General features: G+C 37.4%; 2 protein-coding genes across 2 annotated transcripts; one reads left to right on the forward strand and one right to left on the reverse strand.

The window, feature by feature from the left end:
* Nucleotides 1-1,102: 1,102 nt before the first annotated feature.
* Nucleotides 1,103-9,599, reverse strand: LOC146453579 (uncharacterized). Its single transcript, XM_085096460.1, has 5 exons — nucleotides 9,427-9,599; nucleotides 6,923-7,077; nucleotides 5,928-6,164; nucleotides 2,590-2,817; nucleotides 1,103-1,255 (listed from the first exon to the last, which is right to left on the reverse strand). The coding sequence occupies exons 1-5, from the start codon at nucleotides 9,576-9,578 to the stop codon at nucleotides 1,173-1,175; spliced, it is 855 nt and encodes a 284-aa protein (XP_084952586.1). The 5' UTR covers nucleotides 9,579-9,599; the 3' UTR covers nucleotides 1,103-1,172.
* A 1,102-nt stretch (nucleotides 9,600-10,701) lies between these two features.
* LOC146453580 (uncharacterized) lies at nucleotides 10,702-18,032 on the forward strand. Its single transcript, XM_085096499.1, has 5 exons — nucleotides 10,702-12,358; nucleotides 15,542-15,691; nucleotides 16,112-16,349; nucleotides 16,836-16,936; nucleotides 17,839-18,032. The coding sequence occupies exons 1-5, from the start codon at nucleotides 12,037-12,039 to the stop codon at nucleotides 18,030-18,032; spliced, it is 1,005 nt and encodes a 334-aa protein (XP_084952625.1). The 5' UTR covers nucleotides 10,702-12,036.
* Nucleotides 18,033-20,227: the final 2,195 nt, after the last annotated feature.

Consider the following 20,227-nt stretch of genomic DNA (forward strand, 5'->3'; position numbering starts at 1 on the left):
ATTAGTTTTGTGATCTTCGGTAAATCATATTATCCGTCTCAGTCTTATTTATGCAAGGCTTTTTTAGAAAATAGTGCACTGTACACTTGAACAGGCCCTAGGGACCTGTTCTTTGAATGGAAGGTAGTGTTGAGAGTAGAGTTCAGAATGTAACAAACAAAGGTCATCTCTCTCCTTTGTGGAATAAAACTGTGCTTTGTTATCAATATGTTTGTTGAATAATAAAACGATTATTATTACTCAATCTTGCGGAATATCCTCTGATTTCTGCCAACTCTGACTAAGGCCGTGCCTGCAAAGTATTCGACGGCACTTCGCGCAATTTCATTGGGTAATTGTTCAATAAATTACCTTCATTAAATCTTAAAGGGGCAGTGTTACCTATTTTAGGTGACACTTTGAACAGTGAAAAAACAGATTTGTATAGATGCAAACATTAAAGAATGTTTTAGTTTTGTTAAAATATCCTTACTAGGGCATAGAAAGTAGAACACTTTTTTTGTCTGCAGATGGCTAAGATGGAGTTAAGTCAAGTTAATCTTGTGAGTTTTGGAAAAATTGCTAAAAACTTGTTATAGCTTGTTCTTCCCTGGAAAAATCATTTCATTTTTGCCTCCCGGTGCTTTAACGGTTGTTTTAGGTTATGGAAGGGGTTCTCAGTCATTTTTGGCCAACATACAGCAAAATCTCCTTGACAATGCACCTTAAATCCTGTTAATCGGGTAGAAAAGGTCATTCTTGATCAGAGCGGAAGCTTTGATTATGAGCACGAGATTGAGTACGAGTACTAATTTTCAAATCTAGTTTGCGTGCTTTGGATAACCGCTTGTCACGCCAATCTTGCTTCTAGGGTCTTCTTTTCTGCTGGCAAACAACGGGAAGGGTCGAGAGTTTTGGGGATGTGACTGATTTGAAATTTGAAACTCGGAGTCGTACTCAATCTTGTTCTTGGACTCTCGTCTGAAGGTCCCTAACAACTTTCAAGATGTTGCAAATTCATCTATCTCAATTAAGAGTAATATACCACTCTGAAAATGTTATGGTTTGTAAACTTTTAATCTATTTAAACAAGTAGCGAAGCAGTGGCTATGCAACTTATACAAATTCAGTTGGCGATAGTGTCCGTATGCCTCTCTTGAGTCACAATGTCACTAGCTTTTTTTCAGAAGGCATCATTTCCAAGGGGCTGGGAAAGACCGCCGCCGAACTGGTTCCATTTGAAGAACAGTACAAAGGTAAAGCCTTCCAAGTGGTCCTATTAAAAATGAATACTTTTTTCAACAATTATTCTCAAAAAATTCTATGGTTAAATAGAAACCAAAACAACAACAACAACAACAACAATCTTTATTCGTGCCCAGAAAGTATACAGAGTTACATTAATACAAGTAAGAAAAATTACTAAAGAAGAGGGCACAGCCACTTAGAAATAGCAAGCTAATCGAGCTAAGTGGCTGGGCCAAGCGGAAAAATTTGCAAATACCCTGCATTAAAATAGAACTAAGGACACGATTTACCATTCACACACACACGCACACACACGCACACACAAAAATAACAATAAACAAGGGAAAGTGCACACGCAAAAACTGGAAATAAAGTGCATCAATGAGCCAGTCAGTAGTTGGAGATAAGCGATTCTTTTAAGAGGACTTTGAAACAGGTACGACTCTTGAATTTTAAAAAAAGTATTACTAGCACGCTGGAAATTAAGAAGGTGCATTCGCCTTTTCCACAGAAAACACATGGCAGGTTTTGTTACGTAAGTTTTTAATACCCTGCATATCACAAACAACTGAGGCTTCGAGGGGGTGAAGGATATAGTTTTGAAATGATTGAATAATTTGATTAATTTAATCTAAGCGAAAATATTATGAAGCCTCGGCTTCTTATGTTTGCACTTATTGATACAAGCTCCTTATAGCCTTATTTCGCATAATACATTATATAACACATTAAATATATTCTGTAAACATATCTATCTACCTAACTTAAATATGTTTTTTTCTTTCTCTTGCTCTGTAAATGTTGAGTGTAACCACTGCTCGCCTCGACTAGCTCTTGCTAACCGTGGGCAGTACACATTTCTTGTAAGATTTATGTCAACAATCAATAAAATGAACTGAACTGAACTGAACTGAACTGAACTGATGGTTGCCGTAAACTCAACTCAAGCTTAACTAAACTCTTTAAAAAACCCAACTATTGGGGAGACTTACAAATTCGCTATTTACAAGACCATCGTTGAAATCCATCTAGTAATCAGAGAGGGACAATCCCCGGAGACCAAGGGGCAGAGCCAGGTCAAGGCAAAGTTTTGTCGGGTGAAACCTCGCTGGTCCCGATTTTTCCCGTGAAATCTTCGCACCGTCGCGACTTTCTGACCCCGAGATCTCCGGATTATATATTCGCGAAGAGCCGAAAGGCGTGTAAAACAACGATTACGAAAACGTTATTTTCGTAACACGGAAACATAAAACTGTTGGTCACATAACCTTCACCAAAGAAAGTTTGGAAGTGCACATTACTAAATCCACCACCATTACAATGCACTAAAAAAATTATTTCAGCTATAATAATTGTATGTACCTCTCAAATAGGTCGAAAACGCGGAGTCGTATTTCTGAAATTCCCTCAATGGAACTAGCCCTTTCAATGAGTCGTCGCATCCTCGTCGTCCTAAGCGCTCCTTGAGTTGCATTACTAGCAGTTTCCAGCCATCTTTTCTCTCAAGCTGATTGGCGACATTCAAAAACGTATTTCTTCTGACACAGTTTTCACGGTACTTTTCCCCTTCTTTGATTCCCCTGGATTTACCTGCAGTATCAAAATTGTAAACTCAGTGTGTTTCGTGTTTCGCTGTGGCTACCACCGGGAGAGCAAACCTCTAAACGTGGTTTGGGATACTGAATTCCGAATACTTTATACTTGAAACGCGCATTTTAACATGACGTGATGATCAAATGCGCCCACCATGAGAGTATACAGACAAAGACCAGACCACAACACCGGGAACTACGTCCCCTACTCTTTGCGAACAGTGAGTGGGTTCTTTAACGTCCCAGAGAGTTACAAACAAGGGTTGTGAGACCGAGCCTACGGTTTATCGTCCTTATCCGAGAAGACTAGAAAGTCTAACCATTTGCAGATGTCAGAGCAAAGCACTTTCTCCTCAGTTGTTTAAAGACCCTGAGTGGTGGTCCGGCCGGGGTTCGAACCCGCGACCTCCCGCACGGTAGTCCGGCACTCTACCAACTGAGCTAACCGGTTGGTTAGTTAATTGGTTTCTAGAAGATCACATAGCTATCACATAGCTATCATGGTGATATGATAAGCGAGATGCAGTTGGATTCCCTTGAAGAAAGACAGAAACATCTGCAAATGGTTAGACTTTTTAGTCCTCTCGGATAAGGACGATAAACCGTAGGTCCTGTCTCACAACCCTTGTTCGTAATAACTCTGTGGCACGTTATCTTAAAGAACCCACTCACTGCTCGTAAAGATTAGGGGACGTGGTTCCCGGTGTTGTGGTCTGGTCTTTGTGTGTATTGGTCTGGGAGGGTGGAGTGAGACTATATATGAACTGAGGCGGCAGCCAGAGGCCCTTGGATATGCTGGCGTCCGATCTCACCCTCTGGATATGATCGTTTATTGATTGTAAAGTCACACGTATGTTGTGACTGATTTAATAAAGGCTTCAAGACTTCATAGGGATTGATGCTATAAAATACTTAATCCTTCTGAGACATAAAAGTGGCCATGTTAATGTGGAGCCTTTCAAAGTCCAATTCACCCTTACTGAGTATTTTAAACTTTCTTTTTTTCCAAGAACAATAACGGAATGGAATATTCTTCCAGAGAATGTAGTTAAAGCTCCATCCCAAGCAGTTTTGCTGCCCTTGTTTCAGTATTGTAAATTTTCAGCTGGTTATTTATTATTGTTTTTTATTTATTCTTAAATCTTTTTACCACTGATAATACAGCTTATTGATGGAGGCAAATAAATGTGGTAAAAGGTAAACAGTACTCATTGTATCTTATAACAGCAATCGAATTGAATACAGCTATTTTAATTAACGTTGTCGGATCAAAGTATAAAGCTATAAGACCAGACCTCAAGATTCTGTGGATTTGTTTATGAATGAGTTCATCGTCAACGTCTATCCAGTGAAGATATACGATGGCGAGCCATTTGGATGAAAGAACTGTTAGGATATCAAATGGATGAGGTGGCATCCTCTTTGAAGATGTCTTTAAGCTTTAAGCTTTGATCCGACAACGTTAATTGAAATAGCTGTATACAGTCACTAAGTTTAAATACACAATGCCACAAAAAAGGTCTTACAGAAATTACTACGCAGCCCGCGAGGTACCGAGGACAGTCGTATGATCTTTTTTAGTTAACACGGCACAGCCGGACAGGAAAAATGCATATCTGCGTGTTCAAGCAAATTTGCAAACCCACAACATTGCTTTAAACTCCAGCCTCACACAAAACAGGTAGTAAAAGTTTCTAGGGATAATAAACAGTCTTTGGCAATGCTTCAGTTACATGGCGAAATTGTTCCGCCTCGTATTGACTCTACAAATACCAGCAGAGAAGCCAGATTTTACTGTCTAGCTACAGCAGACTCAAACTGGGTGGATTCTACTCCTGTAGGAATTTTTCCAAATTTTTCTCTACCAGGATATGTTCGTCGCTGCATGTATCTGAGTGAAAGGAGACAGTAAGCTCACGCTATAGGACGGATGAGGAAAGCTGATGGGAAGTTTTGCTTGCTAACCAATATGAGATCTTTCTTGGTGGTAATATACCAACCAATCTACAGCTAAAAATCTGTTGCCAGCATATAAACAGCTGTTACCTTGGTCATACGCCAGCATCTTGCCGTTTACTCTCTTTAGCTAGTCTGTTGACAGTTATATCTCAATTAAAGATATTTTTTCTTGTCTAGGCTACCGACTTGCAATAGTGGACAGTGGGATACTAATCAGAGAGCCTCATAAGACATTAGAGACCTTTAGATTCTTGTAGTGCGAGTACGACTATGAGATTTGACTTCGAGTTTTTAGCGAAGTACTAAGAACAGATATATCACAGAAAGTTTTATTTCACTCTTTACGAACGACGAACTTGACGCAGTTGGTTTGAATGATGATAGTTAAGTCCTTTCGTGTTTCTAAAAAGACGAGATCACCTACGTTTCGAGGTACTCGTTTTCGCCACTACGGGATTCTTACAAAAACTCGTAGTAAAATGACGACAGCTATCTTGTTTTCCCACCAAAATGACACTGGTTCACGCGCGTGCACTCTTTGTTTATTGGAGAAACTCGTAGTTGTACTCGTACTCGTACTAGAATCTAAAGGTCTCTATTATGATGCACCTCGTACAAGGCCATCATGCCTCGCACAGTAAGTTTGCGGCCTTGGATTAGTAAACGTAGTATATTGTTGGGACGTGGTATTAAAATCGTCAATCGGTTATCTACCTTGTAGAAATTTCCTTAAACCAGAGCGTTCAAACTAACTCTCTGTCTTACCTGAAGGTACAAATGAGTGCTGCCTAGAAACAAAGTTATTTTATTCTTTTCAGCACTTTTATTGTTTTATTTTACAACACCAATTTCGTCTCTTGCTCACTCATCAGTAGCTTGCCATATCTGATTCCAAGTTGAGGTATTTAAAACAATTATTATTATTATTATTATTATTATTATTATTATTATTATTATTATTATTATTAATTGATTGCTTTGGCTAGGAATAGAATGGACAACCATCCTATACCCAGAAGAAGAAACAGCCCTCCTTATTGCTTGGTGCATCAGAAACCAGCCTTCTTATAAATTACCCGACCTTACCTGACCTCACCTGACATGACCTTACCATATCTTTCTACGTGATCCTGTCTTAACCAACTTTACCTACTAGAAGATTAACACACGTGATCCTCCTCTTGTAGACGGCTACATGGATGGCTGATATTCCCGAGGGCATTCTACGACAAGCATTGATACCAAGACCCATCAGTTTGAATACCACTTTGGCGTGTCCACGGTGGGAGGCTATAAACAGTGCTACGTATCCACGTTCGTTGAACTCCATTCGTTTAAACCAACCACGACCACCCACTGCTTGTCTAATGTGCGAAGCCATCACTCCTGGTCAAAGCATTTGACAAATTAATGTAAGTAAACAGCTTACAAAAACTTCACATTGAAGGGACTCTCGGAAAAATTGACAAATGAAAACCAATAAGTTCAAGAAAAACTCAATTATTTTTCTTAGGAATGGCAATGACACTATCATCCCTAACAGAAACCTGTAGCAACTACTTTAATGAAGTGGGATGAGAGTGATCTGGAAAAGGTAGTTTGAATTTCTGAGAATAGCTTACTTAGCAAAGTTGGTTGCAATGGTAACTTTAAATTCAATGAACCGCCCACGGTACCAAATAGCTTGCAATGACATTCCCAAAGTTTGATGGCGCTAGCTTACATGTTCACTAAACTTAAGTTCAAAGTCCATTCGGGCAGAATCCTTCCCCCTCTCTCCCCTCCCGGTGATGTTTTCTTAACACACATCCAGAACCATAGGTGGAGACAGTTCAACCATCTTCCTCCTCTTTCGCACCGAGTGTGTTAGAGTTGCGTGTGTGATTTTAGTTTTAGGTCTTAGTGAAAACTTCATTCCTCTATCTCCACTTTAATTTTTTGGTTTACAAAGGCGGGATAATGGTGTGGGAGGTGTGGGGGGGGGGGGGGGGGGGGGAGTAAAGTGTCCGCGCAGACGTTGAAGGATGATAACTGCTTTTAATATTAAAGGTTAAATTTCATCGGATATTATGACTTTTCCAAAAGAGTAATGGCAAATGCCATTAAAATTATGGAACATTCGTTCTGCTGTCCTTCCCTCCTACCTTTAACGTCACCATAATAAGCAGCATTAACAAGTGAAACCCACTGTGGCCAAAGCTTCATTCTAAATAAAGAATTAGGTACCACGTGGTAAAATGATAACTTCCTACTGTCATCCATATCCAGGTCATCAAGATACATTAGACGAATTAGTTGGCTTTAGAGGAAAAAAAAAACAGCACTATTTAATTTATGGGATAAAATGATATTTGGTTTTATAGAATCGCTCTAAACAGGATTTAAGAAAAAATAGGAAAAGAATAAACAGCACCACTAGAAAGCAACACTCACTGGCTTTGAATGGTGCCATATTGAGGTCTCATTCTCGAATGATAGAAAAAGAATCCTAACCATGTTGAAAACTGGTGCTCATGACGTTTCTTTGAGTCTTCGTATTCCCCCAAAATTGTATGGTAAGCACCGTTTGGGCAGGTTTTATTTAGAGGAAATCTCATTAATTTGAGGAGGAAAAAATTAACGCCGATCACTTCAGAGCCTATTGTCTTGATCTCATAAAAATAATGCGGTGGAGGTGACGTCATAACCCCAAGGGACTGTCGTCATCGGAAACTATGACATCATAATCTAAAAAATAGAAAAGTGAGGTCATCGGGTGCTGGATGAAGGTGACGTAATCGGAAACGATGACATCAAAACCAAAAATAGGAGGAAACGATAGAAATGAGGAGGAGGTTGAGGAAACGATAAAATTGAGGAGATACATCGATAAAGGTGAGAGCGTTTCAACCCCACATTTAAGAACAAGATGTATCACATTTATACATTCCTTCCGCCTCATCATCATCATTCCTGTCGTTTGCTCCTCCTCCTCCTCTTCCTGTTGTAAAATAATATGATAATAGTATTCACTATTCTACTTTTTGGTTTTGGTGTCATCGTTTCCGAATATGTCATCTCCACCCACTTTCTAATGATGCCCCTATTCTATTATGATGTCGTGGTTTCCGATGACCTCAGACCCTCGAGATTATATCGTTACCTTCACCGCATAATATTTATGAGATCAAGACAATAGGCTATGAAGTGATTGGCGTTAATTTAATCCGCCTCAAATTATTGACATCGCCAGAAAAAAATCACCCCAAACGATGCTTACCATACTACTTCCCAAACGAAAAGTCGAAAAGTCATATTTATTGGAAACAATTTGCTGCTAATACAAAGAAGCAAGCATTTATGTGAAGAACCGTAACATTCCCAGCCAGAATAAGGTTTCCACTCTCTAAACGGCAATAACATTCTAATTTTTTTTTTATTATTAGTCATTTGGCATGTCGCCTTAGCCTGTCTCTTGTACTCTACCCGCCCTGTCATTTGCATACATTACCGCTTAAAGCAGTAAAACCTCTGTTGTCCTTCTAAGAATCTTTTGTTTATCTTTCAGAGCTATGCAACAGCCTATCACTACTTGAGTCTTGAATCCGAAAGATAAGCGGAGAAGAAGAACTAATAAAATAGTACAGTTGTTTGATATCCTGGCTTGTAAAATGGCCAGTGCTACCTTCAGACAAAGAGCAAAGAAGGCCATCTGAAAGATTTCCTTTGTGGAACCTAGCAATTCACAAATACAGTAGAAACAAACATTTATTTGCCACTAATCGAAAATGTGTCATACGTATATCTATGAGGTGTAATTACTCTGAAATCTTAATAAGCGCTCCAAGACAAGTGGCACTTTTGTTTGGTTACACGATACGTTTTCGCCTCCAGACTGAAATAAACTAGTACTGTAGTTCTACCTCATAAAGTAAAAAACTACGTCACATTGCAGATTTCCGAATTTTTATCTATTAACACATTGTGGCCGTCTTGTGGGACCTCAATCTCGCACCCAAGAGTCCTCAGGCTCTTTGGTCAGCGGTTGGTCGCCAGGAGAGACTCTGGGGAACTGGATTTTTGTTTAAATTTTGTGATTGGTTGCCCCGTAACGGCTTGCATTTTTTACAGCAGAAATCCTGCGATAATAAAATTCCAGTTCCCAAGGCTTTTTTCCTGGCAGTTAACCGCTGGCCAAAAAGCCTGAGGACTCTGGGTGGGACCTGAGAGAGGTGTTGGATCCACCCAACCCAACTTCATAATTTCAAACTGTTAAAACTATTGCAACGATGTTTTCTCTGGAGTGCGCTAGGAAAACTGCCGATAAAGTCTTGAATTGCGCGACAAATTCCAGAAAGGGTCTCGTCGGATCTAGTTACTAAGAGAAAACCGATTCACTCCTTAACAATGAGTGATGATTTTTCATGAAGTTTAACGATGTGTCTTTTTAATAACATAAGCAAACTTGGAATTAGGCTAAGAGCTTCTAACTTCTATATTTCTGGTGAGAATCTTTATATGTATAAGTTTATTGAGTAGTTCTTCAAATAAAGCTGTTTATTTAAGGCCCGTGTGGATAATTTCCTGAAGGGATTCACGTCATTGAGACAAGAAAGAGGGTAATGCGTTATAATATCATACTTTAGTTGCAAAAAAATTGTACACTTACCGTGGAATTCCTATCGCCAACTCTATGCAATTTTTCACATCTAAAACATTCATGGAAGTTACTACATCAGTTATCTCGATCTTTTCGTCGAAAGGGAGATCAATTTTTATCGTAAAAGGGCGGTTTTTTGCCGAGTTAGTCTGTCGAGCCATCGCTGTGTTATTTTCAAAGAAAGTGTTTTAACTCTCGAGTTTGCTTCATTGATGACGTCAACAGAAAAATGAGCTGCGCGCGCAGTTTTTTTTTATTGTTATCATTGACAACTCAATAAACGAACAAGTCTAACTCGCCGAAATTTCAATAGACCTTTTTCACACGGTGGCCATGTTGAGTCTCAGGGAATAAAAAGCTTTGTTTTTGGACGGAAGCCTCGCACTGAATTCGCGTCTGGCCGAGGCTTGCCTTGCGAAAACAAAGCTTTTTATTCCCCCAAGATTCAACATAGCTGCCGAGTGATAAGGGTCTATTGTTCTCTGTTCTAGTCACTGTTTCTTGGCTTGTGTTCTCGATAACTAAAGGTAAACTGTTTTCTTTTCGACAACGATCTTTTCCTGTGCACTTTTCTATAATTTAAGGGACAGCATTTGAGAAAGTGGGATCAGAAAACAAAGTAAACTTAGCTGTTGCGAGCCTTTGATGCGCTGGCTGTGTAAGTTGGGGTGGGAGGGGTTTAGATCAACTTTTTTGAGATAGCTAGATAACAGGTGTGTTGTTAAACTTGCTAACACATTTTTCACTTTGCTTTTGTTGTTGCTGCTGTTCTTATTCTTTTTAGTCGTACAGGAAACAAAACTGATTGATCGATTGATTGAAGAATTGATTGATTGATTGATTTATTGAGAGATTGAATTATCGATCGATTGATTGAATGATTGATTGATTGATTGATTGATTGAATGATTGATTGATTGATTGATTGATTGATTGATTGATTGATTGATTGATTGATTGATTGATTGATTGATTGATTGATTGATTGAATGGTCGATTGATTGATTGATTGATCAACTGATTGAATGATCGATTGATTTATTGATTGACTAAGAAAGATTAAGATATTAATTGATCGATTGATCAACTGATTGAAAGATCGATCGATCGATTAATTGATTGATTGATTGATTGATTGGTTGAGAGATTGATTGATTGAATGATTTATTTATAAGTATCATAACAATGACAAATAGTAAGCCCCTCCGTTTTGTTTGATATTTATTTATGTTAATCTTCTTTCGTGTTCAATTCACAAACGATATTACTCGCTACTTTCTCCTCTTACCAAAAAGTGATTTCTTCCGTTTTGTTTTAATGGGCATGCAAGTTACATGGCAGCCAAAGCTGGCTGTTTGGACTTGACTAAACGACTTAGCGCCACAAATAAGGATAATGGGCCATTCCAGATTTTAATTACCACGAGCAGAGACGCAAAAAATATATTTATTTCCAGGGAACCATAACCAATTTATTGACATTAAAGGTTGAAAACATTCGGCCAATGACACAGTGAATTCAAATAATCCGCCTATGGAAACGAACTCCATATTCCAAACCTCGAAAGCTCATTACAGTTTTGACCGGCTCTTGCTGAGGTACTCGACTGTTCGTGAACCTGCGTTGCCTGCAGATTACCCTGCGAGAAGAAGTCCCTTGGTAACCCTATGGCTTGGCGCCGGGGCTAATACGAAACCCCCCAAAGATCCATCCGATCCTTTGAAATGCCGCCATCCACAAACCCGGTTTCTAATCGGTTGTTAACTTGTTTGATTGGCTTTCGCAAGCACGAGTAGGAGTTCGCCGGGTACTTGGAGTCAATGGCATTTTGTTGTGTAAATTAAACGTTTTCGTGCACGATCAGAAAGCCTGTTTAGGTTTGCGGACGGATATTTGTAGAGAATTCTTATTCTCCCACCGGCACGTAAGATGGCCAAGAAACCACCTGCCACGACAGAAAAACCTACAAAGTTTGGTGACAAAGCAGTCTACCCAAATTTGTGCCAAAGGCAACTCGCTATAAAGTGAGAATACCTCTAATATAAAATTTGTGAAATGTCGCATGTATTTCAGCGAACTGCAGAAGAAAATATTTTATGTTAATTGGCCACTGCGAGCCACTCTGGCCAACTTGCAAAAAGACAGAATTGGTCTTTTTTTTTTTCTCAAAAAATACATAGATCGATTCACTCGAACAAAACATGTTGTATCTTTCTCGTTCTCATAAAAAAATATGATTGTAAAGGTGATATTTTTATTATTCTGCATCTTACGTATTTTTCGAAGAAAACGCAAGGAACTAAAATTTGGAAAAGTCAGCCTAGTTTAATTGAAACCCCCTCTTATTAAAGTTCTATGGTTATGCGACCAAGACCATCAAAGGTTTCGTTGACTGTATTTAGCACCGACGCCATTTAATGTAGTTATTTACACTTGTATCGTGCCATCTGCCAGCAAAATAATTAACTGTCGACACATTTGTAAAGCACTTACGAACAGTTATAAATAAATAACAAGTTCTCCCGTTGATTATATAAAAGAATATATTAGTACAATAAAATAAATGTTGTTCATAACTTAAAGAGCTGACTAAAGGCCAGTTGTTTTATCAGGAATAGCATGAAAATGGTTCTGTTACAAATTTCAATCAGCATTTTCTTGCTTTTGTTCCTTTTTCCATGCTACGCTAACACACAACACTGTACTCAAGGCACGTTACGAACACACTATGGGATCGTCCTCAAAGGACATATTTTTCACTCCTTCTATACGGAGAAACTTGCTGTTTGCTACAGTGCATGTAACACCAATCTAGCATGCCAGAGTCTAAACTTCAACCTCGGGGACAAAACTTGTGAGTTTAATTCCGAGTTTAACAGAAGTCGACCTCAAAGTCTTGAAAAAAGTGAAGTGCATGTGTACGCTGAAAATCCCGATCGAGGTGAGTACAAAGTGTAACTAATTTCCAAAAATTACCGTATCAAAAGCACGCAAGCTGTGGTCTTGAAGCAAGGTATATAATTTGAGGTCCTCGGTGTGCGTATGTAATCGCTCGTTAAGTGTGGTGGAATAATAGTTCCAGGTTTTAAAATTCATTTTATGCATTTTATGTGCGTGTTCCAAACGTTCAGACAGATAAAAGTTTAAAATGTACTACACAACCTATATTTAACTAAAATAATGATAATAATCAAGAAAAATCAATGATTTTGGAGGAAAGAGAACCATTTCAGTTAGAATGTGTTAAATTTTGAATATTTAAAGAGAAACTGATCGCTTTTTATATGAAATTCGGCCAAGGCTTTGTAATTAAGGCCTACTATATCTTGTTCTCCCTCATGATAAGAAAACATATCACATACAAGTTATGTAATTTACAAAATAGAAGTAAGTTAATCGATCATTTTTGTAAGTAAAAAGTATAATTTTTCTTAAGAAGCAGCAATGATCTAATTCGCTAATTAAAGAGACTGAAAGATACCAAATGAAATTTACAGAATTTTAACAATACTATTGCGTGCTTGTAATACGTCCAAGAGTATTTTCGGTAGTTTCCAATTGGCACTATCGTGAAGCTGGTATTTCGTATATTCGTTTAAACTTTCGCTGTACAATACTGAAATTGTTACTGAAAAGAAAACACTTTCTTAGAGTGAGATGCCGAAAAGATGTAAATTTCCTAACCAATAAATCCCTGTTTTCATTAACTAATAAAGAAGACTAAATTTTCAAGCTGTGCAAGCTCATTCAAGCTTTCCCTGTAAAGTCTTCAAACGGTTTAAAACAAACACGATTTAATTAAAGTCCATATGACACGAATTTTTTTTCTTGGGCTTCTTTGGTTCAATGTATATAAAAAACGTTTTGAAGCGTTCAAAGTGCTTGAAATTTCTTAAAAGCCTTTTCTCGCGTTCAAAATACGTGCCTGTTTGCCTTCGAATTTTCACGTTCATTGAGCGGCCAAAATGTCACGTGGTGTGGCTGTGTCGTCACAATGCCTGATCTCCCGCATCACAAGTCAATATGGCGGAACAGTAGCAAGAAAGTCATGTACGGGAAAAATATAATTGTTGCTGCGCTATAAGACGGCTTGTGGTAATTATGCGTAAACAGAGCGAAGAGCAGTACTCTATTTGCCGATCGATCTGCTAATGAGATTACAGTGGGCTTTTTTTGTCCAGCGATGTCCGGTTGATTTCGCCGAACCTGTGAGTGCGCGGGTGTTTATGTCCAGTTCATTTCAGTCCATTTCCTTGAAAGACTGGTTTTACCCTTGATTTGTCTGGTTATAGCAATGATATTAAAACGAAAAAGCGGTAACGAGCACTCCATTGCCTAAAATGAAGAAATCGCAAGCTACGATCTATTAAAGTCTTCGAGAATCTAAGGAACTGTTTATCTCAAGAAGAAAGCAAATGTTATCTGAATCAAATCTCGTTCCTTCCGCGAATTTTTTAGCCTCTTCCTAGAACGATACAGTCATGTAAATGAAATTTATTACTCATATTTAACGTGTTTTATTTAGAATACCTTGAGGCTTTGTGAAACTGTCAGAATTTTCGCCCCGTTGGTTCATTTTGCTTGTCAAATCGAAGAAGCGTTTGGTCTTTAGAAGTAAAGTTGTGTTTACGTGAATATAATTCTATTCACTCCTCCACATTTGAATTTTTCGTTTCTCAGTTTCCAACAAATTTCCAAGAAATGATTAACATTTTGCAAGCTCAGTTGGGGAGAGCACATATATAAGAAAGGAACCTAAAACAGCAAGAAACAAGAAAATACCAGAAAATATGTGCAATGACCTTTACCAAATTCACCTAGTTTTTCTGGGAAGTTAGTTGGGGGTGGCTTCATAGAAAACAAATCCCCCCTTAGAAATATTGTGGTTGGCCTTTAGAAGCATAAGATAGCAAGTCATCTCTGGTTGCACACCCAAAAATACTACGAATGAAGTTACAAAAAAGGAAACCATTTTATAAGACTAGTTTAAACTTTTCAACTTGTTTTCTAGCGAACAACATTGCGCACCCAACTGACAAAAAGGTCTTGTGTTGACCTTTGTTTTGGTTGCAGTGAAGATGTAGTGTGGAAGAATCTTGCTTCGTCATTGCTTTTAAAAATATTGCGAATAGTCATGTAAAATTCGATAATCCCCCCCCTCCCACCACTGGAATAAATAAACCCTTGAATTTAGTATCGGAATTGTAGCCCATTGTTTATAGTGTACAGTGTAGTGCCCAAGGCTTATATTAGCAATTTGACCGAGTAGTTTGGATTTGAGGCCTGGCATCACTGTCAGTAACGTCCGTTTCTGTTGTGACAAAACCATAACCAGTGCAATTAATCAGACATCTCTATAATGGCGTGCCACTTTATTCAAATATTTAAGTCAATCTATATATGACAACGGTTTTACTGTCAAATTTGATTTGGTCAATAAAGGTCATGCCAAATTTAGAATGCTATCAAAGCAAGACTTTTGTTATAAAAGTATGCAGTGACTCAAGATATATGAAAGTATTTTCCCAGTTGAGTCCAGCACAACAGTGAAGCACAAAACCTGCCGTACTTTATAGCCATATCGAATGAAACTCAGTTTGCAAGGTTTTGTTAATCAACTTTGATACCTCGATTGAGTTTGAAGTTACAACAGCATAAATCCATTTGAAACAAGTCTTAGAAGGCATCACAATCTAGGAAAGTAAACTTTTAAGTTTATTATCGTAAGTTTTACATTTTTTACAGGATTCTGTTTCTTATTTATTGGTTTTGATAAATTTTAAACCAATTCAAACGGGTTCCTGCGGTTTGGGAGATATCAACAAATCAAAGATGGCGGATCCAAGATGGCGGCCACGATGAACAAATGACGTAATTCTTACGTTATGTAATGCGAGCAGTCAACCTTGCAGACCTTAAAGGAGACGGTTTGGGTCATGCTATTTACCCTTCATGTGTCTCAAAGGTCTTCAAGCTAGAGTACTGTTTCAATCTATTATAGTCGACCTGCTGGGTAATAAAATAACAATCACAAACATCAGAGTTTCCAACATCGCTTCGCCATCTCCTGAAAAATCTTAATTTCGCATGTTTGACAAAGATTTTCCGTTCCTTTATTCTTGAGGCAAGAAAGGATCTCTAGCCATTTCACCTGGCCAGTCCTGCAAAGATATCAAGGATAGTGGTGACTTTGATACAAGTGGCATTTATTGGATCAGACCTGTTGGGTCACATGACAGTTTTCAAGGATATTGTGACATGTCAGCAATTGGACGTAAGTTATCTAGATGAATTAAGACAAAGAAAGAATTAAAAAACACGAGATAAAAAGTCTGAAGCTCAGACTGCTTCCAAGGATCTTTTAAATTTTAAATTTCCAGATTTGTTCTTCTTATATACTCTTAAACTGAAGCTTGAAATGCATTATTTTTAGTCTTGAACAAAAGACATTTCTAGGTATATTAAAACTGAAGACAATTTTTTTTCAATGAAAAATGGGTTTCATCTTAGGGATATGATTTGTGACCTACTATAAACAGTACCATACCGCTTTAAGACTTCTATTCATTTGTATCATTCTCTACATGTTTTTAACATGGACTTCGTGTTGTCAGAATAAAATGAATTTAACTTAAGAACACGGACATGGCCTGCATTCCAAATTCGATTACGGGTAAGCTTTCTTTCCCTTTAGAATGGAAAAAGATCCCTCAGTCGTGGGTTGTTAGCACCCTTAAAGGAGGCGTTACGCTGACCTACAGTGGAGGAAGCAACGGACTCACCATCTCTGGCCAAGTGACGTCATACGGGTGTGGCTCTGGCCGTCTACCATCCGGTGCTTTAACACTGATCAAAGGATACTGGACCAAAATCAAGTACACACAAGAGTTCAGAGGCGTAGCATCATGCTGGAGTATATTTGGAGACAATTTGTAAGTAGTCAACTTTCTTCTATAGGCCATTTCCATGATGACGTCATCTTACTTCGAACATCATTTGATCGTCGAAAGCAGTTCGTGTTTACTTGGCTGTTATTAGAGTGTTATTTCCATTATCATTAACATCACTATTATTGTAAAGTTTTTAAACTGTTTCAATCAACATTCGCATGAACATTCACAACCGAGTTTGTCTGAAAACCTCTTATGAATGCAAAGTGTTGTGAAGTACTTTTCGTTCCTGAAATGAAATTATTCTGACGACAAGCTGGCGGCAGATCAGGTTGCATGTTGTTCCAAAGCACTATACCTTTACAGCTGAAACGGTTTTCTTATAACATGTGATGAGTTCATAACAACCATAAGAATCACCTTACATGAAATCATTCCATCCAATTGAAAAGCGCTTTTCAACATATTTCCACTTATACAAGACCACACAAATTCCATTGCCATTACCAAATGTTTATTTTTCTACAGAAGAGGTGGTACGTCAGTGAACAGCAAGCCAACAGGATTGCATGTCTTCAGTACTTCTGCAGGGGACTCTATCACTAATCAACATTACATGGGAGGAAACTGTGAGTATCACCGGATTGTAAAGCGATATTTATCTGTCTTTGTAAATAGCGCTCTAGACGTAAGTAATAAATTATTATTATTATTATTATTATTATTATTATTATTATTATTATCATTATTTATTTTCTTTTTCTTTACAAAAACATTATGCTTGAAAGTAGTCTCAGTCTTTTTTCGCAATCGAATATTTTAAAAAAAATTATTACTGAAATTTTGCTTGAAAATATTATCTTTTTTTAATCGAAATGAATTGTAAATAGGTTTTTAATAGCTCTTTTTATATACTTTAACTTGTAAATAGCAGTTTGTGTGGAATATTTTAATAAAGATTTCTTCTTCTTCTTCTTCTTCTTCTTCTTATTATTATTATTATTATTATTATTATTATTATTATTATTAGTAGTAGTAGTAGTAGTAGTAGTAGTAGTAGTAGTAGTAGTAGTAGTAGTAGTAGTAGAAGTAGTAATAAAAACTCCAAGACGTTGAGCAACCTAAGAGTGTTGCTCATATTTGTTGTAAATTATCAGCCCAGACTATCGATGAGTGTCTCTGGCCACAGAGTGACTGAATTAAAATGGACTGCAAGTTGAAAAACGTTTGGCTAACTGTATTCAAGTTCTCGCTGTTTTCGTTTCCAAAATGAGCTAGAGCAGTTGATTTCTTTTTCTTGGTGTTTTAGAATTATTTGGTAACTAAATGAACGAGTTGTCGCACCATTTTAAGGATAAAAAGTCAAAATTCACGTGGTGTTTGTCCTTGAACAATAACAATGATGATGATGATGACAATAATAATAATAATAATAATAATAATAATAATAATAATAATAATAATAATAATAATAATAATAATAATAATTCAAACAAACGCTTACATATATTATATTTCTTGTCTGATGCAGCTCACCAGTTTGATGGTAAGACAACAAAATGTGACAACTTGCCGACGAATTTTTGGGACAATCCTAACCCAAGAGTGCGTTACGCCACTGTTGTCCTTCGAAGAAATCTGGCGTCAAAAGACGCAGGAATTTTTACTGGAACTTCTTGTGGCAAGCCAACGTACATTATTAAGGATATATTTGTGTATTTTTAGACCACAAAACATGCTGTCACTCTTGAGGATATCTAAAGCCACTGTTTTTCCTTGGAGGGTCGCATCTTGACCAAGTGCTTGGACTTCATATAGCCTTTAATTTGTGTAGTCCGAATTTGTTTATTTTGTTCACTTATTGCTTAGCCAACATGCTTTGTATGGGAAGAACACTTTAACAGAATTAATTTAGTCCAATATTGTTATTGTTGCTTTCCTAAAACACCAACAACGGTTAATGACCTTAAAATGCCCCCCCCCCCCCCGTCTTCGTAACGATAACGAAAGTAGCCCCCCCCCCCCCCCCCGCCCCCCCTCCACAGCCTCAGGAATGGGAAAAAAGATCAGGAAAAATAGGGTTAAGCATTTCTCCAGCATGCGAGTTTGAATCTTAAAATTGACTAGAGAACTGATAAACTTTATCTGCACGTAATATCGTAAATGGCTTTGTACAAATACAAGCCGTAGTCTTTCTGACTTGCTTAACTGTAAGGACCTCTGAAGCAAAACGGGCTTAAACACATTTACCGAAGTGGACACAACATGAGGTTGAGTTCTTAGTTCTCGCCCTTTTCGCCGGGTTCTCCGATTTTCCTCCCTTCATAAAAACCAACATTTCCAACTTCCAATTCAACCTGGAAGGCACGAACGCCTTTGAAACGAGCGCTTAAAGCTCTTTAGTGCTCCAGGGGTAAATAAATTATCTTGCATTTACATTTTTACATTAATAAATAGTTGCCCGTCATAATATCGTAAAATTGTTCCTCCTCAATGCAAAACTCTAATTTAGTGAAACTAAAACGAAAGCCAACTTGAAAAAACGTTTTGGTAAAAGGAAGCACTGTCACCACTCAGTTGCTGAAAACTTGATTTAATTTCATAAATCGTTTTCTCTACTAAAGCGAATGACTACATAGCTAATCAATTTTTTTCACCATCGATTCTCCTTACTTTCTATGATTTCGAGTTGTTTTCAAGTGGTACTTAATAGTATCAAACTATAAATTACCGTGAAACATCCTACACAGCCTTGGTAAAAGTTATTAAGTTCGTCACTGCAGTTGTGACAGTGCTCCAAATTCTAGATAACAAAAATGTCGCAACACCACTCCCTATTACAATTACCTGATGCACTTGCTAACGTTTATGCCTTTACTTTTTCCATTTGTTTTAACTTAATATACTGCTAAGTTATTGCTTACACTTCAGAACATATATCTGGATGAAGACGGTGTAGAGTTAAACAAAATTGGTATACACATTAGCTTTTTGCTATTTTCCTCATAAGAACGTTCTAAAGTAGTTAGATATATGAGGGTATCAACCCACTTTTCAAAAAATGATAAAAAATCCCATACAAATCCTTATAAACCCCATAAACCACACATTATCTCACCCCAATAACTACATAAAATACTATTTCAGCCTTTAAATTCAACCACGGAGACGTCAAAACCTAAAAACCTAAATCCTCGGTTTTTCAAAACTCCTGCAACGGAGACGCTAAATTTTTATCCTCGGTTTTTCAAAAACCTAAATCCTCGGTTTTCAAAACTGGTTTAAACCGGTTATTTAATTTTATGTAACCTTATTTATATTTGAAAAATGAGTAACAACCAATTTGATCACAATGATAAAACATATTTTATTCATCCAACATTTCAAAATTTCGGAGCCTCAGTTGATGGTTATATAATCAACCGAAAAAGATTAGAACCTAGAAAAGGATACTTATCTGAAAATGGTTATTATATAATTTCTCCGGGACGTAACAATACATGCCCCGCTCATCGATTCGTCTATGAGGCCGTAAATCAGACACATATTTCTCCTGGATTGCAAATAAATCACATTGATTCCAATCGCCAGAACAATTCAATTGTAAATTTGCAATTGGTTACAGCCTCTGAAAATATGAAACACATGCACAAAGCCAGAAAAGAATTTTTGAACAGTTCATATAATGAAGATGAATTGAGAGTTGTCAATAGATTAATGGAATTTCCACCAATGGAAGACAATGATTGTGAGTTTACACGCACAGAAAATAAAATAATCAATAAGATGTATTACAGAATGTGTAACGATTTGGATGACATTAATTTTCCATTTTACAATGATTAATCATCAATGAATACAAGGGTTGTTTGACTATGTTTGATGTATTTTTTGGGTCTCATACATTTACTGTAATTTTT

This window comes from Pavona decussata, unplaced genomic scaffold, assembly GCF_977016875.1.
Source record: "Pavona decussata unplaced genomic scaffold, jaPavDecu1.1 SCAFFOLD_329, whole genome shotgun sequence".
Taxonomy (NCBI): Eukaryota; Metazoa; Cnidaria; class Anthozoa; order Scleractinia; family Agariciidae; genus Pavona; species Pavona decussata.

Coding starts and splice junctions, on each gene's coding strand:
- LOC146453579 (XM_085096460.1), bottom strand. CDS start 9,578: ATGGCTCGACAGACTAACTCGGCAAAAAACCGCCCTTTTACGATAAAA. Junction 7,078..9,426: donor TTGGCGATAGGAATTCCACG/GTAAGTGTACAA, acceptor TTTCCTCTAAAG/CCAACTAATTCGTCTAATGT. Junction 2,818..5,927: donor GTGTGTTAATCTTCTAGTAG/GTAAAGTTGGTT, acceptor TTGATACTGCAG/GTAAATCCAGGGGAATCAAA.
- LOC146453580 (XM_085096499.1), top strand. CDS start 12,037: ATGAAAATGGTTCTGTTACAAATTTCAATCAGCATTTTCTTGCTTTTG. Junction 12,359..15,541: donor CGCTGAAAATCCCGATCGAG/GTGAGTACAAAG, acceptor TTTATTCTTGAG/GCAAGAAAGGATCTCTAGCC. Junction 16,350..16,835: donor AGTATATTTGGAGACAATTT/GTAAGTAGTCAA, acceptor ATTTTTCTACAG/AAGAGGTGGTACGTCAGTGA.